Source organism: Spermophilus citellus (assembly GCF_964194105.1).
Source record: "Spermophilus citellus genome assembly, chromosome: 9".
NCBI lineage: Eukaryota > Metazoa > Chordata > Mammalia > Rodentia > Sciuridae > Spermophilus > Spermophilus citellus.
In genome coordinates this window covers 27,635,023-27,650,875 of record NC_138191.1, presented here as the reverse complement: position 1 = coordinate 27,650,875, position 15,853 = coordinate 27,635,023, and the positions used below count along the sequence as shown (strand labels likewise).

General features: G+C 36.4%; 2 protein-coding genes across 6 annotated transcripts in view; one reads left to right on the top strand and one right to left on the bottom strand.

The window, feature by feature from the left end:
* The window catches only part of LOC308656942 (flavin-containing monooxygenase 5-like), a 34,991-nt gene extending 24,241 nt beyond the window's left edge, over positions 1–10,750 (top strand). Inside the window, exons 7-8 of one of the 2 annotated variants that reach the window (XR_014023803.1) lie at positions 7,277–7,349; positions 9,647–9,708. Coding sequence is in view for 1 of the 2 variants with exons in the window: in XM_081308321.1 (XP_081164447.1) it covers positions 7,277–7,349; positions 9,647–9,992 (419 nt within the window). In the remaining variant the exon portion in view is untranslated. Of the gene's footprint in view, positions 1–7,276; positions 7,350–9,646 lie in introns of both variants that reach the window. The other variant, XM_081308321.1, reaches the window with a different exon arrangement.
* The window catches only part of LOC308656948 (uncharacterized protein), a gene marked incomplete at its 5' end in the record, with an annotated part of 125,072 nt that overhangs the window by 107,661 nt on the left and 1,558 nt on the right, over positions 1–15,853 (bottom strand). The window lies entirely within an intron of this gene.

Below are 15,853 nucleotides of genomic sequence, written 5' to 3'. Positions count from 1 at the left end.
ACAAAGGCTCTTTGTTCAAGTTCTTGATTGTTTCCTTTGCTGTGAAGAAGCTATTTAGTTTAATACCATACCATTTATTGATTCTTGATCTTATTTCTTGTGCTTTATAAATTTTATTAAGTCAGTTCCTGAGCTGACATGATAGAGAGTTCAGCCTAGTTTTTCTTCTAGTAGATGCAGGGTCTCTGGTCTAATGCCTAGGTGAACGAAAACTTTTCCTATCAACCAGTGCCCTTTCAAGATGGATTGGGCTGCTTCTGAGATTGTAAAGAATTCAAACATCATAGGAAAAGAATGTCATATGGCTAGATGGCCATTAGAACAGAGGTTAATGGAGGAGAGTTAAGCCTCAGAATAGAGAGAAACCATATGACTTTGTAGTTTCTTTCTAAAGAAGAAACTCTTTGATCCTATAATAATAAAATCTGCTGTCAATACTAGTGTTTAATTGAAACTATTCAGTGTTTTTGTTGGAATTATAGCTGAATGTTTGCCAGTGAAGATTTTCATGATAGCAGAGGGGAAAAATGCAATGGAATCATAGTTGATAGGCAAAAACCATCTTTCCAAATGTCTGCCATTTCTTAATTCCTTACACTCTATGCAGTAGGTCATGTGCTATTTGAGAGCAATGGACCACCAATCAAACATAAGTAACCCATGAGGTTGGCTTAATCCTAGTCATATTAAATGGATATTTTAATTAGATCAATTATGTAAGGGGAGAAAGTTTCATTAAAATAGGTCAGAGCATCTTAGTATACTTGAAGCAACTGGGACTCTTATTCCAGGCCCAAGTGACTTGCTAAGAGGAACTGGGAACATGAGTATTTGGAAGAATCTGCATTATGGATATGAGAGTAGGTGATCTGAAGGGAAATGTAAAAAAAAAAAAAAAAAAAAAAAAAAAAAAACTTAGCTTCTCATGGTAGCAGAAGCCTAGCACACATTCTTCCAACTTTTGCAAAGATGGAATCTTCAGAAGAACCCCTATGACTTTATCAAACTTTCAACATGAACCCTGAGTTTTTTACTCTAGCTATAGCTTACCTGGGTCTACTTACCAAATTCTTGTCTTTCTCATCCCTGAATTCTATCTTCACTGTGCCAATTTCAAACCTTTCAGATGAACTAGTTTCTCCCAGTCTTTCATGCCTGTCCAACTCAGCCTGTCCTCTTCTTTGGTCTGTCCTCTCCCTACCAACTCCCATTTTTCTTCTTCCTTTGTTCTCTGAAATTATTGCCCTCTTGTCAAGAAAAATATTCCATCCTTTTCTAGAGCACTGAACCCGGAACCTTACCATGGATAAAATCAAGTTTCTTTGTTCTTTGCCTGTTTTGCAGTTCTCCCAAGGGTTCTCATTTAGCAACTTTCTTTCCTTATAAACCATATCAAGTTATATCAATTCTTTGTATCACAAGAAACATTACATCATAGGACGACATTCAGGTTCTGCCACAGATTGTTATAATCTGCTTTTTCAGGTCCATCTTGCACTAATCTTTACCACACATCCAGTTTTCTAGAAGCACTAGATGACTTACCTACTAAGCAGCAAATATAGGAGATACCCTTGTACCTGATATTCTTTCTTGGTATGCCTTCCCATAATTCCTATTTATACAGGATAAACTTATGCATATGTTGTCCCTCCTTTCTTAGTATTTTGAAAGCTCTTTAAATAAAATAATCATGTTTATGTGCCTTTCCATTCCAAGGCTAGACCAATGCCTAGCATATCGGAGGTATCTCATAAATGCCAGGTCAAATGAATACAGTATGGCCTTCATGCAAATGAAGTTCTAAATTCTGTTGTAGAAACTTCTGAAGAGCGCAGCTTATCAACTCCCTTGGCCAATTTCTAGTCATGTTAAAAGGCTGGACTGGTCCAGAAGGCCTGAATGGTGGCCATATCTCTCTTCTCTTGTAACATTATACAAAAATGTGCAGGGGCAAGTCAGGATTATAGAAAGTCAGGATTACACAAATACAACATGCCTTATTCTGAGAGTAGATTGAAAGGCCCATTACCATAGAGCTTAATTTAGGCTCTCTTTGTTCCCACATTGTCTTGAGACTCTTGGAAAATAAACTTCAATTCCTCACTGTTCTTCAATAACACTGTTCAGCTAACATTTACTGATCTCTTAGTATGTATGATCTCCTAGGTGCTGGAGATGCAAACATGACCAAACAGAAAATCCCTATTTTTTTATTTTTCATTTGTTCTAATTAGTTATACATGATAGCAGAATGCATTTCAATTCACCGTACACAATGGAGCACAACTTTCTCTGGTTGTACACAATGTAGTATTGCACCACATGTGCAGTTATACATGTACCTAGGGAATGATGTTCATCTCATTCCACCATCTTTCCTACCCCCATGCCCCCTCCCCTTCCCTCTCTCCCCTTTGCCCAATCAAAGTTCCTCCATTCTCCACACACACCCACTCCCATTACAGGTCAGCATCCATTTATCAGAGAGAACATTTGGCTTTTGGTTTTTTGGGATTGGCTTATTTCACTTAACACGATATTCTCCAACTCCATCCATTTACCTGCAAATGCCATAACTTTATTCTCTTTTAATGCTGAGTAATATTTCATTGTGTATATGTAACATAGTTTTTTTTTTATCCATTCATCTCTTGAAAGGCATCTAGGTTGGTTCCACAGTTTAGCTATTGTGAACTGAGCTGCTATGAACATTGATGTGGCTGTATCATTATAGTATGCTGATTTTAAGTCCATTGGGTATAGACTGAGGAGTGGGATATATGGAACTAAGAGTCATAGAAGGAAGACAAACAAGTAAACAGACATTTACTGTGTTCATTCACTTCACAGATATTTACTGCATCCTAAACAGATGTTTTAGTAGCAATGTAGAGGAGCTATTATGGGAACAATGGACAACAAGTACCCAATGCTCCTATGACTATATATATACTAAAAGAAAAAAGAAATATTGAGAAGAATAAGAGTGGGAAAATCACCAATATTTATATAAAGTTAGGGTAAAATGACAGAGTAATTGAGTTCTGGGTATTGCAAGTAACTGAGAATATTGGGAAATAATGTTATAGGAATTAAGGGAAATGAAGCTAGGAGTATTTACAGAGGTGATATCAAGAACTTGGCTGCCATGCAATAAGTCTGTATTTAATGTAGGCAACAGAGAACCACTGAAGGATTCTAGCTGAGAGAGGAGAACTTGTCAAATCAGATTTGTAATTTATAATACATGTCAGAGGGAGTAAAATGGGAAGTAGTTCAGTTTAAAGACTGCATGAGGCCTTTAAACCAAGGAAATAGCAATCTAAATGAATAGGGGGAGACAAACTTGGATGAAACTTCACAGGTACCTTTGAAAGGATTTGGTGACAGAAACCATGCTGGGGATAAGAGAGAAAAGAATCTGCCCAGGTGCTGTAGCCATTAATGTAAACTATGAATATAAAAGGGTAGGGAGCAAGATTTGAAGGAGGGAGATAAAAAATATGATACAATATGTGTCTAAACAAGGTAATACTGAAAGTTAATAAATTCAAAGAGAACTGCATCACAGAATGTTGTAAATATCTTTATCTGTCCATCAAATTTAATAGTTTATGAACTGACTGCCTCTCACCACCAAGAAATAGACCACCGCCCCCTCCTCCTCCATAAAGTTTCTAGCTAATAAATGCAAAACTTGTGGCTGTACCTTGTAAGAAGTAATTGGAAATCAGTTCTCAAAATGTACTTCTTGAGCATCCTAAAAGACCTGTGATTAATTTCAAAGGAAACATTCCCATGCTTCCTTATTGATTTTTATAAGTCATATAGCTAAATTAGGAAAACACACACAAAAAAAAACACAGTAGGCTCTGAGTGTTGAATTTCTTACTTCTGTGTTTCAAGAGGGGCATATCAGGATAGGGAAACCAGATGGCAGAGAACATGAAATCTTTTATAGAAGGAACCTATGCAGGTTAGTCTGATAATAAGAAGACTTAAAGTACTTATGAATGGTGCTTTTCACATTTTAAGTCCTATCAACTATTAAAATTCAATTATGTGGCTCCAGAAGAAAGAACTAGGTCCAGTGGTATAAGTTGTATAGAAGTAGATTTGGGGGTCAGTACAAAAAATAATGTTCCAGCAACTACATCGGTCAATTATATCATCTTCTTAGAAGGTAGTGAGATCTCCAAGTCCAGAGACTTTTAAAGAAGAATGAGATAACCACCTGATATTGTATTGTAGAGAGACGGATTGTACTGAGTAAGATACATTCCCATTCTGAAATTCTACATACCGGAATTTATATAGAGAGTAACATTTTTTAGGATTGTGGCTCAAATTTTGTACAAGGCATAGTGTCTACATATCTGGCTGGGCATAATGCTATATATGAGGGCAAACGGCTAATTGTTTGAGCTAGAGTTGTTTATACAGACTTAAATGTGATTCTGCCTTTGTCTAGTCATGTCCTTGGTGTTAAATCACAGTACAGGAACTGTCTGTACATTAGTGCTTAAATTTATTTGTCAAGATTGGGTATATGAGTTGCCTTTGGCCTAACCCCCCTCCCCCCCACCACAAACTCTTATTGAATAAAAGAGTTAGAGGGAGTAAAATGGGAAGTAGATCAGTCGAAGTAAGACCTCATGGGACTTTCAACCAACGTGAGGCTTATCTTCCATAATATTTTAGCATAAAATGTGATTGAGAGTTTACGTTTACTTCCTTTATTCTCTCTTGTATAAAATACTTTTGTTATTAAGATATTTGTACAGGTGTTTCTCCACTCCGTTCCCTTTTTTGAGATGGGGTTTTACTACATGGCTCAGGCTGATTGAATTCCTGGACCCAAGTTATCCTCCAACTTCAGCCTTCCAAGTGCTGGAATTATAGGCATGCATCACCACACTTGACTTGCCTTTTGACCTTGTACCTCATGTTTTCATATGATTTTAAGGCCATCTGTCATTTCCTTTGTCCATATTTAATTTACCAACTCAAAGACTATGTTAAGGAGGAGGCTGAGTACAGTAAATATGTTCCAAAGACAAAGCAGAATAAACTATGCATATTTTTTATTGATTATTTAAAGCATTACATAGTTCATGATATATCATCTTTCATACATTTGACTCAAATTGTGTTTTGAACTCCCATTTTCACCCCAAATACAGATTGCAGAATCACATCTGTTACACATTCACATTTTTACATAATGCCATATTAGTGACTGTTGTATTCTGCTACCTTTCCTATCCCCTACTATCCCCCCTCCCCTCCCCTCCCCTCCCATCTTCCCTCTCTACCTCCCCTGCTGTTGTTCAATTCTCTCCCTCTTTTTCCTTCCCCCTTGCCCCTCATAACCTCTTATAATTTTATGTATCATTGAAGGTCTCCTACCATTTCCATGTGCTTTCCCTTCTCTCCCCATTTCTCTCCCCCCATTCGTCTTTGTTTACTGTAGTCTTTTCCTCATGCTCTTCCTTCCTGTTCTGTTCTTAGTTGTTCTCATTATATCAAAGCAGACATTTGGCATTTGTTTTTTAGGGCTTGGCTAGCTTCACTTAGCATAATCTGTTCTAATGCCATCCATTTCCCTGCAAATTCTATGATTTTGTCATTTCTTAGTGCTGCATAATACTCCATTGTGTATATATGCCACATTTTTTTATCCATTCATCTATTGAGGGGCATCTAGGTTGGTTCCACAGTCTAGCTATTGTGAATTGTGCCGCTATAATCATTGATGCAGCCGTATCCCTATAGAGCGCTCTTTTAAGGTCCTCAGGGAATAGTCCGAGAAGGGCGATAGCTGGGTCAAATGGTGGATCCATTCCCAGCTTTCCCAGGAATCTCCATACTGCTTTCCAAATTGGCCTCACCATTTTGCAGCCCCACCAGCAGTGTACAAGTGTGCCCTTTTCCCCACATCCCGCCAACACAGAATAGCAAAAGCAATTCTAAGCAGGAAGTGTGAATCTGGAGGTATAGCGATACCGGAGGTCAAACTGTACTACAAAGCAATAGTAACAAAAACAGCATGGTACTGGTACCAAAACAGGCAGGTGGACCAATGGTACAGAATAGAAGACACAGAGACTAATCCACAAAGTTACAACTATCTTATATTTGATAAAGGGGCTAAAAGCATGCAATGGAGGAAGGATAGCATCTTCAACAAATGGTGCTGGGAAAATTGGAAATCCATATGCAACAAAATGAAATTGAATCCCTTTCTCTCGCCATCCACAAAAATTAACTCAAAATGGATCAGGGAGCTAGATATCAAATCAGAGACACTGCGTCTGATAGAAGAAAAAGTTGGATACGATTTACATATTGTGGGGTCGGGCTCCAAATTCCTTAATAGGACACCCATAGCCCAAGAGTTAACAACAAGAATAAACAAATGGGACTTACTTAAACTAAAAAGTTTTTTCTCAGCAAGAGAAACAATAAAAGAGGTAAATAGAGAGCCTACATCCTGGGAACAAATTTTTACCCCCCACACCTCCGATAGAGCCCTAATATCCAGAATGTACAAAGAACTCAAAAAATTAAACAATAAGATAACAAATAACCCAATTAACAAATGGGCCAAGGACCTGAACAGACACTTCTCAGAGGAGGACATACAATCAATCAACAAGTTCATGAAAAAATGCTCACCATCTCTAGCAATCAGAGAAATGCAAATCAAAACCACCCTAAGATACCATCTCACTCCAGTAAGATTGGCAGCCATTATGAAGTCAAACTATGCATATTGATACAGGTGAATATTCCTTAGGACCAGAGGTTTTGAACTTCATATATTTTCAGATTTTTGAAATATCTACATATACATAATGACCTATCTTGGAGATAGAACCCAAGTCTAAAAATGAAATTTACTTAGTTTTCTTTCATATGCACCTTACACAACATAGCCAGAAGGTATTTTATACAATAGTTTTAGTGTGCCTGTGTTTTGGCCATGACCTATCATGAGGCCATGTGTAGAATTTTCTACTTATGGTATCTGTCAGTGTTCAAAGAATATTGGGTTTTGGAGCATTTCATATTTCTGGTTTTTGAGATTATGTATGTTCAACCTATTATATTTTGGTTATGGCAGGATCAAGTGATCAAGCAAACTGTAATCTCTCTGAGTATAGAAAATTATCCTATATTTCTTTGAATTCTCCATAGCACAGTAATTGTTAATAGGATCACTGTTTCTACTGAGGTAATTTATATTTATATTTAAAATTTTTCTCTTTAGGGCTAAAGAAATTGCCCTCACAAAGTGAAATGATGGCAGATATATCTAAGACTCAAGAGGAAATGGCAAAAAGGTAAGAAATTCTCCCAAGAAGATGTATGGTAACTTTTTCTACTAATTTCTTAATAAGAATAATATTTTACTACATTTAGTTTCCTCTTGTTAATTTGAGAATTCTGATTATATTGTGATGAAAAGGGGAATAATAGTTTGTGACAACAGAATGGGGAAATAGTACTAGCAGTTTCAATGTGGAGGGAAAGGAGAGAAAATTCAAGAAAGTGTATAAAGGCTATGTTTAGGATCTAAAAGAAAAGTTAGATAGGGAAAAGCTCATTGAGAAGAAAAATCAGGTATATTATTTTGGGGAGAATTACTTGAAGTATTAGAAAACTATGTTGAATTAATGATAATTTCAAATCTTTAAGTAGATTCACAAATCTGAAGTGACTAGTTTGCTGGCTATCATCAGGTGGACAGCACACACAGGTTACAGTGGCTGAGCATGAAAACTCCATGTGATTTGGTAAAGTAGTAACATCAACTGGCTGCTTAGTACTTTGGTGAACACGATGATTTGGCAGTCTGAATTTCAGAACTTGAGCTCAAATCCCAAGGTTGTTTTTATGTGGAAATTGATTGTTGCAGGCCCCAAAATGGTGGTTTTCTGCAGTTGACTATACTAGCATGATTCTCCCCTATCTTGGAAGAAGAGAAAGTAACTTTTTATTTAATCTTATCCTTACCCAGTGCTCTCCTATTTTCCTCCCCTCTTTCATTGCTAAAGGTCTATAGTAAAGTTTCTACATCCTGTGCTCTCAGGCCTCTCCCTTTGCTTCCCCAAGTCCCTGTATTTTCAACTTGCCTCCTTACTCCTAAAATTGTTCCCTTGAAGGTCATCCATGACCAGGTTCCTTTCTCTTACTACTGAGCTTGGCACTTTTAAACATTTTCCCTGCTTAGAGGGCTTTCTTTCCTTTCTTTTCTGGCACTAAATTCTCTTATTTGGATTTTCCTGCTGCTCTCTTTCTTTTGACTTATGCTTGTCCAACCACCTTCTTACTGTGAGCAGTCCCCAATGATATAATTTGAACTTTATTGAAGGTTGACAGTTTACACATATTTAATGTGCTTGAAGCTTATTTAATCCTCGTAACAACCCCACAAGGCTGGAACTAGTGAATCTGTGAAACCTTCATAAAAACTCTAGTTCTTGACCTACTACTATAAGATAAATAAATGCACATGTACAAACCCCTGAATTACTATAATCTCCAGAAAGGAAAGCTCTCAGATTCTTTCCTGTTTCATCTCTTCAAAACTCCAGCCCCATTTTGATAGGTACTAGTTGACCATCTCAAGAATTCTACCAAAAATTTATTTTCTAATCATTTTTTCCTGTCTTTGTTTTTGGATTCCTCAATTAGCTTAATTTAACTTTTACTTACTTTGTGTTCCATTGTTCTTTTCATTATAGAAAATAAAAGTGAAAGTCTCCTAGTCACACTTCTTCCATATATTTTACTGTAACTGTATTTTCCCTTTAAAAAGTCTTTTTAGCTCTCCAAATCTGCACTTGGTATAATCATTCAACTTGGCTCCACTGGGAGGGCCACTTCCTCTGGTAGGATAAGTCACCCTCTGGGGACCTTTCAGGATTCCAAATTAACATTTTCGCTGGGAAGCCCTGATCTGTGGACACCCCTCACCCATCCCAGGACCACTGCCCTCACAAAGTAATTGAGAATCCCATGCTTGAGGACTGGAGTGAGTTCCTTCTTTTTCATCAGAGTCTTTGGTATCTGGAATGCTGTCCATTCTTGTTTTCTACTAATTTAGACAATGACCACAAATATTCTATGCCCATTCTTGCTTTATTCCTTCACTTTGCTGCTGTTCCCTGATTTTAAATACTTTTTCTTTGTTCTCACCTATATCTTTCAATTCTTCAATGGCCCTTTTTTAACTACCCTTTTTTTACATTTCTATTTAGCAGTCCAACTCATAATACCCTTTTATGTTCTGTTACGTACACAACAATCTTTTCTCTTCTAATGTATTATAAGATCTCTAAGAATGGTGACAAATATCATCTTTCTTCACTGTTTACTACAGCATGTAGCCCAATATACAAGCTGAGGGTGTAGCTCAGCAGTAGAGCACTTGCCAAGCATGTGTGAGGCACTGGGTTCAATTCTCAGCACCACATATAAATAAATGAATAAAGTAAAGGTCCATCAACAACTAAAAAAAAAAAAATTTTCTTAAATCAATATAATGTGCCCCAAATCAATACAATGTGTATGCTGACTGATTGACTAGTTGATAGCCTTTTTTGATAGACCATGGCTTCTCTCGTCTCTATTTTAGGTACGTGGAAAGCCAACGCCATACCATTCAGGGAGACTACATTGATACCATGGATCAGATTGCTGATTTGGTGGGAGTCAAGCCTAATCTACTGTCTCTGGCCTTCACTGATCCCAAGCTAGCATTACAGTTATTTTTGGGACCTTGTACTCCAGCCCAGTTTCGTCTACAAGGCCCTGGAAAGTGGGATGGGGCTCGAAAAACCATCTTTACCACACATGATCGTATCAGGAAGCCTATGAAGACAAGAGTAATTGAAAAGAGTAATTCCATAGCTTTAACAAAGACAATGGGCAGGATTATGCTAGCTGTTATTTTCTTTGCAGTGATTATGGCTTATTTTTAGAAGTCCCATTGTCAAAAACCTGGCTTTCATTGGGAAGCTCAATCTAGAGATGGCTTCCAAACCTAACAAGATTGAACAATTCTCAGTTTCATTTCTTAGAAATCTACTTTTGTTTCTTTCAGAAGCATTGATCCTCTTTCCACTTTTCCCTATAATGAAATCCTGTGTTTTCATTTGTGTTGATTCATCCTCCTTCCTCTTATGATCTGTCACTTTTTCCTTTCAATAATTTCTAGACTGTGAGCTCAGGCACTCTTTTAGTCATCTTTATATTATGTCCTTAGCAGATATGTGGCCTTGTTGATTATCAAATATTATGGTGAGGACCCTAAATCAGCATCTATAAAAAATGACTGACTTCAGGCTGGGGCTGTAGCTCAGTGGCACAGTGCTTGTCTAGCATGGGTAAGGCATTGGGTTTGATCCTCAGCATCACATAAAAATAAATAAAAATAAAGGTATTGTGTCCATATACAACTAATACACATTTTAAAAAATGACTGACTTCATGTAATTCTTCTGATAAGATTTGATTTCTATTAAAAAAGGTCAATTTTTGTTTTTAATATTATAATTAAATATACGTTTTCTGAGAGATAGGAGAAATAATGGTCTTAAAATAGTTGTTTTTCTATGATAAGAAATATAGATTATATAAAACATTTTGTTTTACTTACTATTCACTAATGTACTTGATAACTGGTCATTTTTATTCCTTTCTCTAAGCAACATGTCTTTATTTTCTTAATAAAGAAATTAGTTTCAATTTTTTAGGCTCATTGGTTGTTTTAATAATTTAACATCTACCCGTGGGTTCTACTTGGTTGAGAAAACTGGGATATTTTTTAAGTAGCTGTCCTAACTTTTTTGATCTCTTAGTTCCCAGATTGGATCTAATCAGATTTTTAGTTTAGGAAATAAGTACCTGCCAACAATTGTAGTCAAGTCTACAAATGTGATGTTTCGTTTCCTCTTACTCTTTCTTCCACTCCTTCAAGTAAAAAGTAATAAGAATTCAAAGAGGTTTTGACTAAAATGTAGGAGTATTCTAATACCCCTTTTTCTTAAATCATACAATGTAGTTCTGAAAAACAGAGCAAATAAATAGAAAGCAGGAACTTGGGTTTACATCCCAGTGCTGCCGCTGATTCTGTTTTCTCATCTGTTGAAGTTTTGCTATTCTTGTTTCATGAGAAATTGTCAGCTGTCAAGCACACTTAACTCCAATGGGGAAAGGTATTGGAAGTACCAGTCAAGTGTTTATTCACAAATAGCTGTTGTGCAGTATGTTTTTAAATTTGCATTGCTGCCGATTTCTTAACTATAGGATAAATTTGAACAAGTAAAAGCACATCCCACTAATACAAATACACATTAAAAAATTAGAGATTTGAGAGTTAGACTTCTTAATCACATAACTATTTGGACAGCTGCCTATTATTTCACCTAATTTACTTTTTGAGAACTAGAAAGCCGAAAGTTGGTATTATTCCTTAGGTCTTTTTCCTTCTGGAATCCCTATGATATAGGGTATTTGTTATCTATGAAAGTAGATCTAGGGCTGGGGTTGTGCTCAGCAGTAGAGTGCTAGCCTAGCACATGGAGGCCCTGGGTTCGATCCTCAGCACCACAAATAAATAAAATAAAGGTATTGTGTCTAACTACAACTAAAAAATAAATATAAATTTTTAAAAAAGAAAGTATATCTAGTGTTTTTTAAGATTTTTTTTAGCTATTGATAGACCTTTATTTATTTACACACGATGCTGAGAATGGAACCCAGTGCCTCACACATGCCAAGCAAGTGCACTACCACTGAGCCACAGCACCAGATCTACTATTTTTTTGACCTGCAGATTACTCTTGTTCAAAAGTAAATTTAAGCTGGGTATAGTGGTACTTGCCTATAATCCAGCAGCTAGGGAGGCTGAGAAAGGAGGATCACGAGTTCAAAGCCAGCACCAGCAACAGCAAGGCAGTAAGCAACTCAGTGAGACCCTGCCTCTAAATAAAATACAAAATAGGTCTGGGGATGTGGCTCAGTGGTTGAGTGACCCTGAGTTCAATCCCCGGTACCCACCACACCACCACCACCACCACACACACACACACACACACACACACACACACAAAAGTAAATTGAAGGATGTGGTTGTGGCTCAGTGCAGTGCTTTCCTGTCATGTGTGAGGCCCTGGGTTCCATTCTCAGCACCACATAAAATTAAATAAATAAAATAAAGGTATTTTTAAAAAGGAAAATTGAAGGTCTCTTGCTTTTTAAATTTTCTCCTTTCATAATATAAACTTGCCTCTTTTAGAATGTAAATGTATTGAATTAATAATCCCTTAATTCCTAATTATCACTAAAAACACCCCAGTTTCCTCTTTAAAGTGTGTATTTTTAAATTGATTTGACTCTCTCATTGTATGTATAACATGTAAGGTTACCCCCCCCCAAAAAAAAATCATTGCTTGATTTCTAAACCAAGCTGAATGTAAGATGTGAATAGGATACTGCATTCAAAACAACTCAAGATTAAAAGCCTTAGTTATTGATAAATATGTATTAATATTATATATTACTTATATATTTTGCTCTTATGTTAAGATCATGCATATGTGTATATATATTTATACAAAAATTCTCCAATTATATTAAATCTGGTTACCAAAGAAAAATGCATTCTCGTAATGCCAGAGAGTAAAGAAGTATTCACAACAGAAATTGAATAAGCATATGTCAAGGGGACAAAGAAGCCATCAAACAATGAACAAATTTTAGCAATAAAATAAATAACCTACTATTAGAACATAAGACATAAAAATACACGAGTCCATAGTGATATAAGTAAATGATTGAATAAATTAATAAATGAGACAACTCTCCCATATACAAGAATTCCAAATAATTTATATAAATACTCTCTTCTCAAGGAGATGGAGCACAATTGTCTACTCCTTAAATGGGCTGCATAGATAGATTCACTTCCTTTCAAAAATTACAGTATGGAAAGGGGAAAAGGTGACTTCAGTGGAAAAATTCAACAAATATCACTTCAGCAAGGTGATCAAGATTAACATCAACAGCGATAAGGCATACTGACAATATGTACCCTTGATATGATATGATGAGAAAGTTACTTTACCACTATGGTATTCACCCCCTAAAACCATACCCCGTTTAACCATGAGAAAAGTACTAACAATCTCAATTTGAGGAATATTCTAAAAACTGCCTGACCACTTCAAAACTGTCAAGGTCATCAAAAACAAGGCAGTTTTGAACACAGTATAGAGAACCCTAAGGAGACTTGTCATCTAAATATAATGGGGTATTCTGGAATGAAGAGACGATAGTAAGTAAGAATTGGTGGATATAAATAAAGTAGGCATTATGGTTAATAATAATTTGTCAATGTTGGTTTATGAGTTGTGACAAATGTACCATAATAATGTGTCAACAGTAAGGAAAACTAGGTGGGTGTATCCAATAACTCTAATATTTTTGCAAGCTTTCTTAAATCAAAAACTATTTCAAAATTTAAAAATTACTTTAAAAAAGAAATGTATTAATTTGATTCAGGATTTGATCTAGAGCTACAGTCTAGAGGAATTTTCTTAGAAGAAGAACAACATTGTTTATGCCATTCATCTACATTACTATGTGTTTACCTGATTACTCACAAATTAAGTTGATTTAATAAAACATAATATAATTTACTACAGCAAATTTTACCTCCTTTGCTAAGTATTGACTGTAATTGTATTGATTGAGAAATGGCGATATAAAGTCAAAAGACGATTTCTTCAATTCACTTAGATAAGTTTTCTTGTATCTGAGAACATGAAGCTGGTAGTCTCCTCAAACAAGATTTATACTAAGGGTAGCTATGTACATAAGTAAGGTAATGTTACTTAATATTGGGCCTGCCTTGTTACTTTGGCTAACCGTAATGTAGTAATAAATATTCTCTAGACTACCTAATTGGAATTTCCCAAAGTGCGTAATTTTCTATGCTTCTGTATATTCTTTTGTTGTACTTTCAATAAATTCTTCAGCTAAATAACAGCTCTATCATCTTCAAGATTCAGTTCATCTGTTACCTCTTCCGTGAAGAGCTTCTTAATCCCCAATATGAACCTGGGCTCCTTTGTGCTTTTATCACACCTGTTGAATATCCTTACAAAACTATGTGGTAACAAATGGTTCTCTCACATGGTTCCTCTTTGAACTACTACATTCTTGGGAGGCAGATTTCTTTGCAGTTATGTGTTCTTAGTTCCTAGTGTAGTGCCTGGAACACAGTGAAGCCTCCATAGATTAATTAATTAAATGAATACACATAACATGGGAGATAAAAATATGACCTAGTTTTTAAAAAATTAAATAGTGGGGGGGAGCTGGGGTTGTGGCTCAGTGGCAGAGTGCTCGCCTAGCACCTGTGGGGCACTGGGCTCGATCCTCAGCACAACATATAAATAAATAAAACAAAGGTATTTTTAAAAAATAGTGAATAACACTTTCAGAAAACATGATTAAGGAGATCGAGATGCTTAATATTTTGAAATGTCTGTGGGGCAAACATGTTTTTTCAGAAGATATTCTGGAATGACTCACTGATCTGAGTCAGTATGATATCTAATATTCTGTTGTGGTTTGAAACACACCTGTCTGTCTATAACTTTTTTATGCATTTGACTTTTAAAAAGTCAGGATCCTCTCAGCTGGTAGAGTGCTTGCCTCGCATGCACAAGGCCCTGGGTTCAATCCCCAGCACCACACATACACACACACACACTTTCTTTTTTAACATAAAAAAGAAAGTGGGGTGCATGTCTTATTCAATCCTCAAGCCCCCTAGAGTTCCTCATTGCTATTTCTCTTTACTTTCTCAAATCCTCCTACTCCATTGAAGTATTGGTGACCACCTCTCCTGGTTGTAGTTATTTTCAGACCCATTCACGCCCCTTCATTCTGTAAATATTTTAGTATCAAGTTTTGTGCCTTTCTCTATAAACATAACTACCCCTGCAGTTTTAATATGTAGGTAACTTTCACCTATCCAATATATTAGTTGGGATTAGTTTGGCTATATATAAAAGAACACTGCCCCCCCTCGCCCCGCCAAAATGATTTTAAAAAGACCGAAGTTTATTTCCCTCTCACGTAAAAAGGTCCAGAGGTAGGCAGACTTGATATACAACAGCTCCGAAGTTTGTTTTTCTGCTCTATCATTCTCAGCTACCTCATGGTCCAGCTACCTCATGCTAGATTCCAGCCATTCCATGAACATCCTACAAGAAGGGAGGAGAAATGTAAGGGCATACCCTTTCTTTTAAGATTTAATGTAAGTTCCATATAAAATTTCCTCTTAGATCTCTCTGGAAGAATGTAATCACATATATCTTGCTACCAGGAAAGCTAAAAATGTGCCATACCATATGGTTGTTATGCTTTTATCACACCAAGGTTATTATACCAAGGTTATTGAAAAGGAAGAGGAAACAAATGTTGAGGTGGGCCTCTAATACTCTCTGCCATCTCATTTTTCAGTTCTATGACCTTACTCTGATGATTTTATGATCAATTTCACCTCACCTACCTACACCTACGGTCATATCTAAGACAGTCAATGTGAATAACTGCAATAGCACTGAAATTTCAATGTCAAACATTCTACACTCCAAACCACTCTTACCTACTCAGTTCATTCACTCTAGTATTTTTGACTCCCCTAGGCCCTCCATCAATTTGCTCTTCATTTCCCAGCCCAACCGGTTTAAAATCCATGACCCAACATTATACTCTCACCCTGTTATGCACTCTCAACTCTTTTGTTGCCCTTCTCCATGTAACAGCT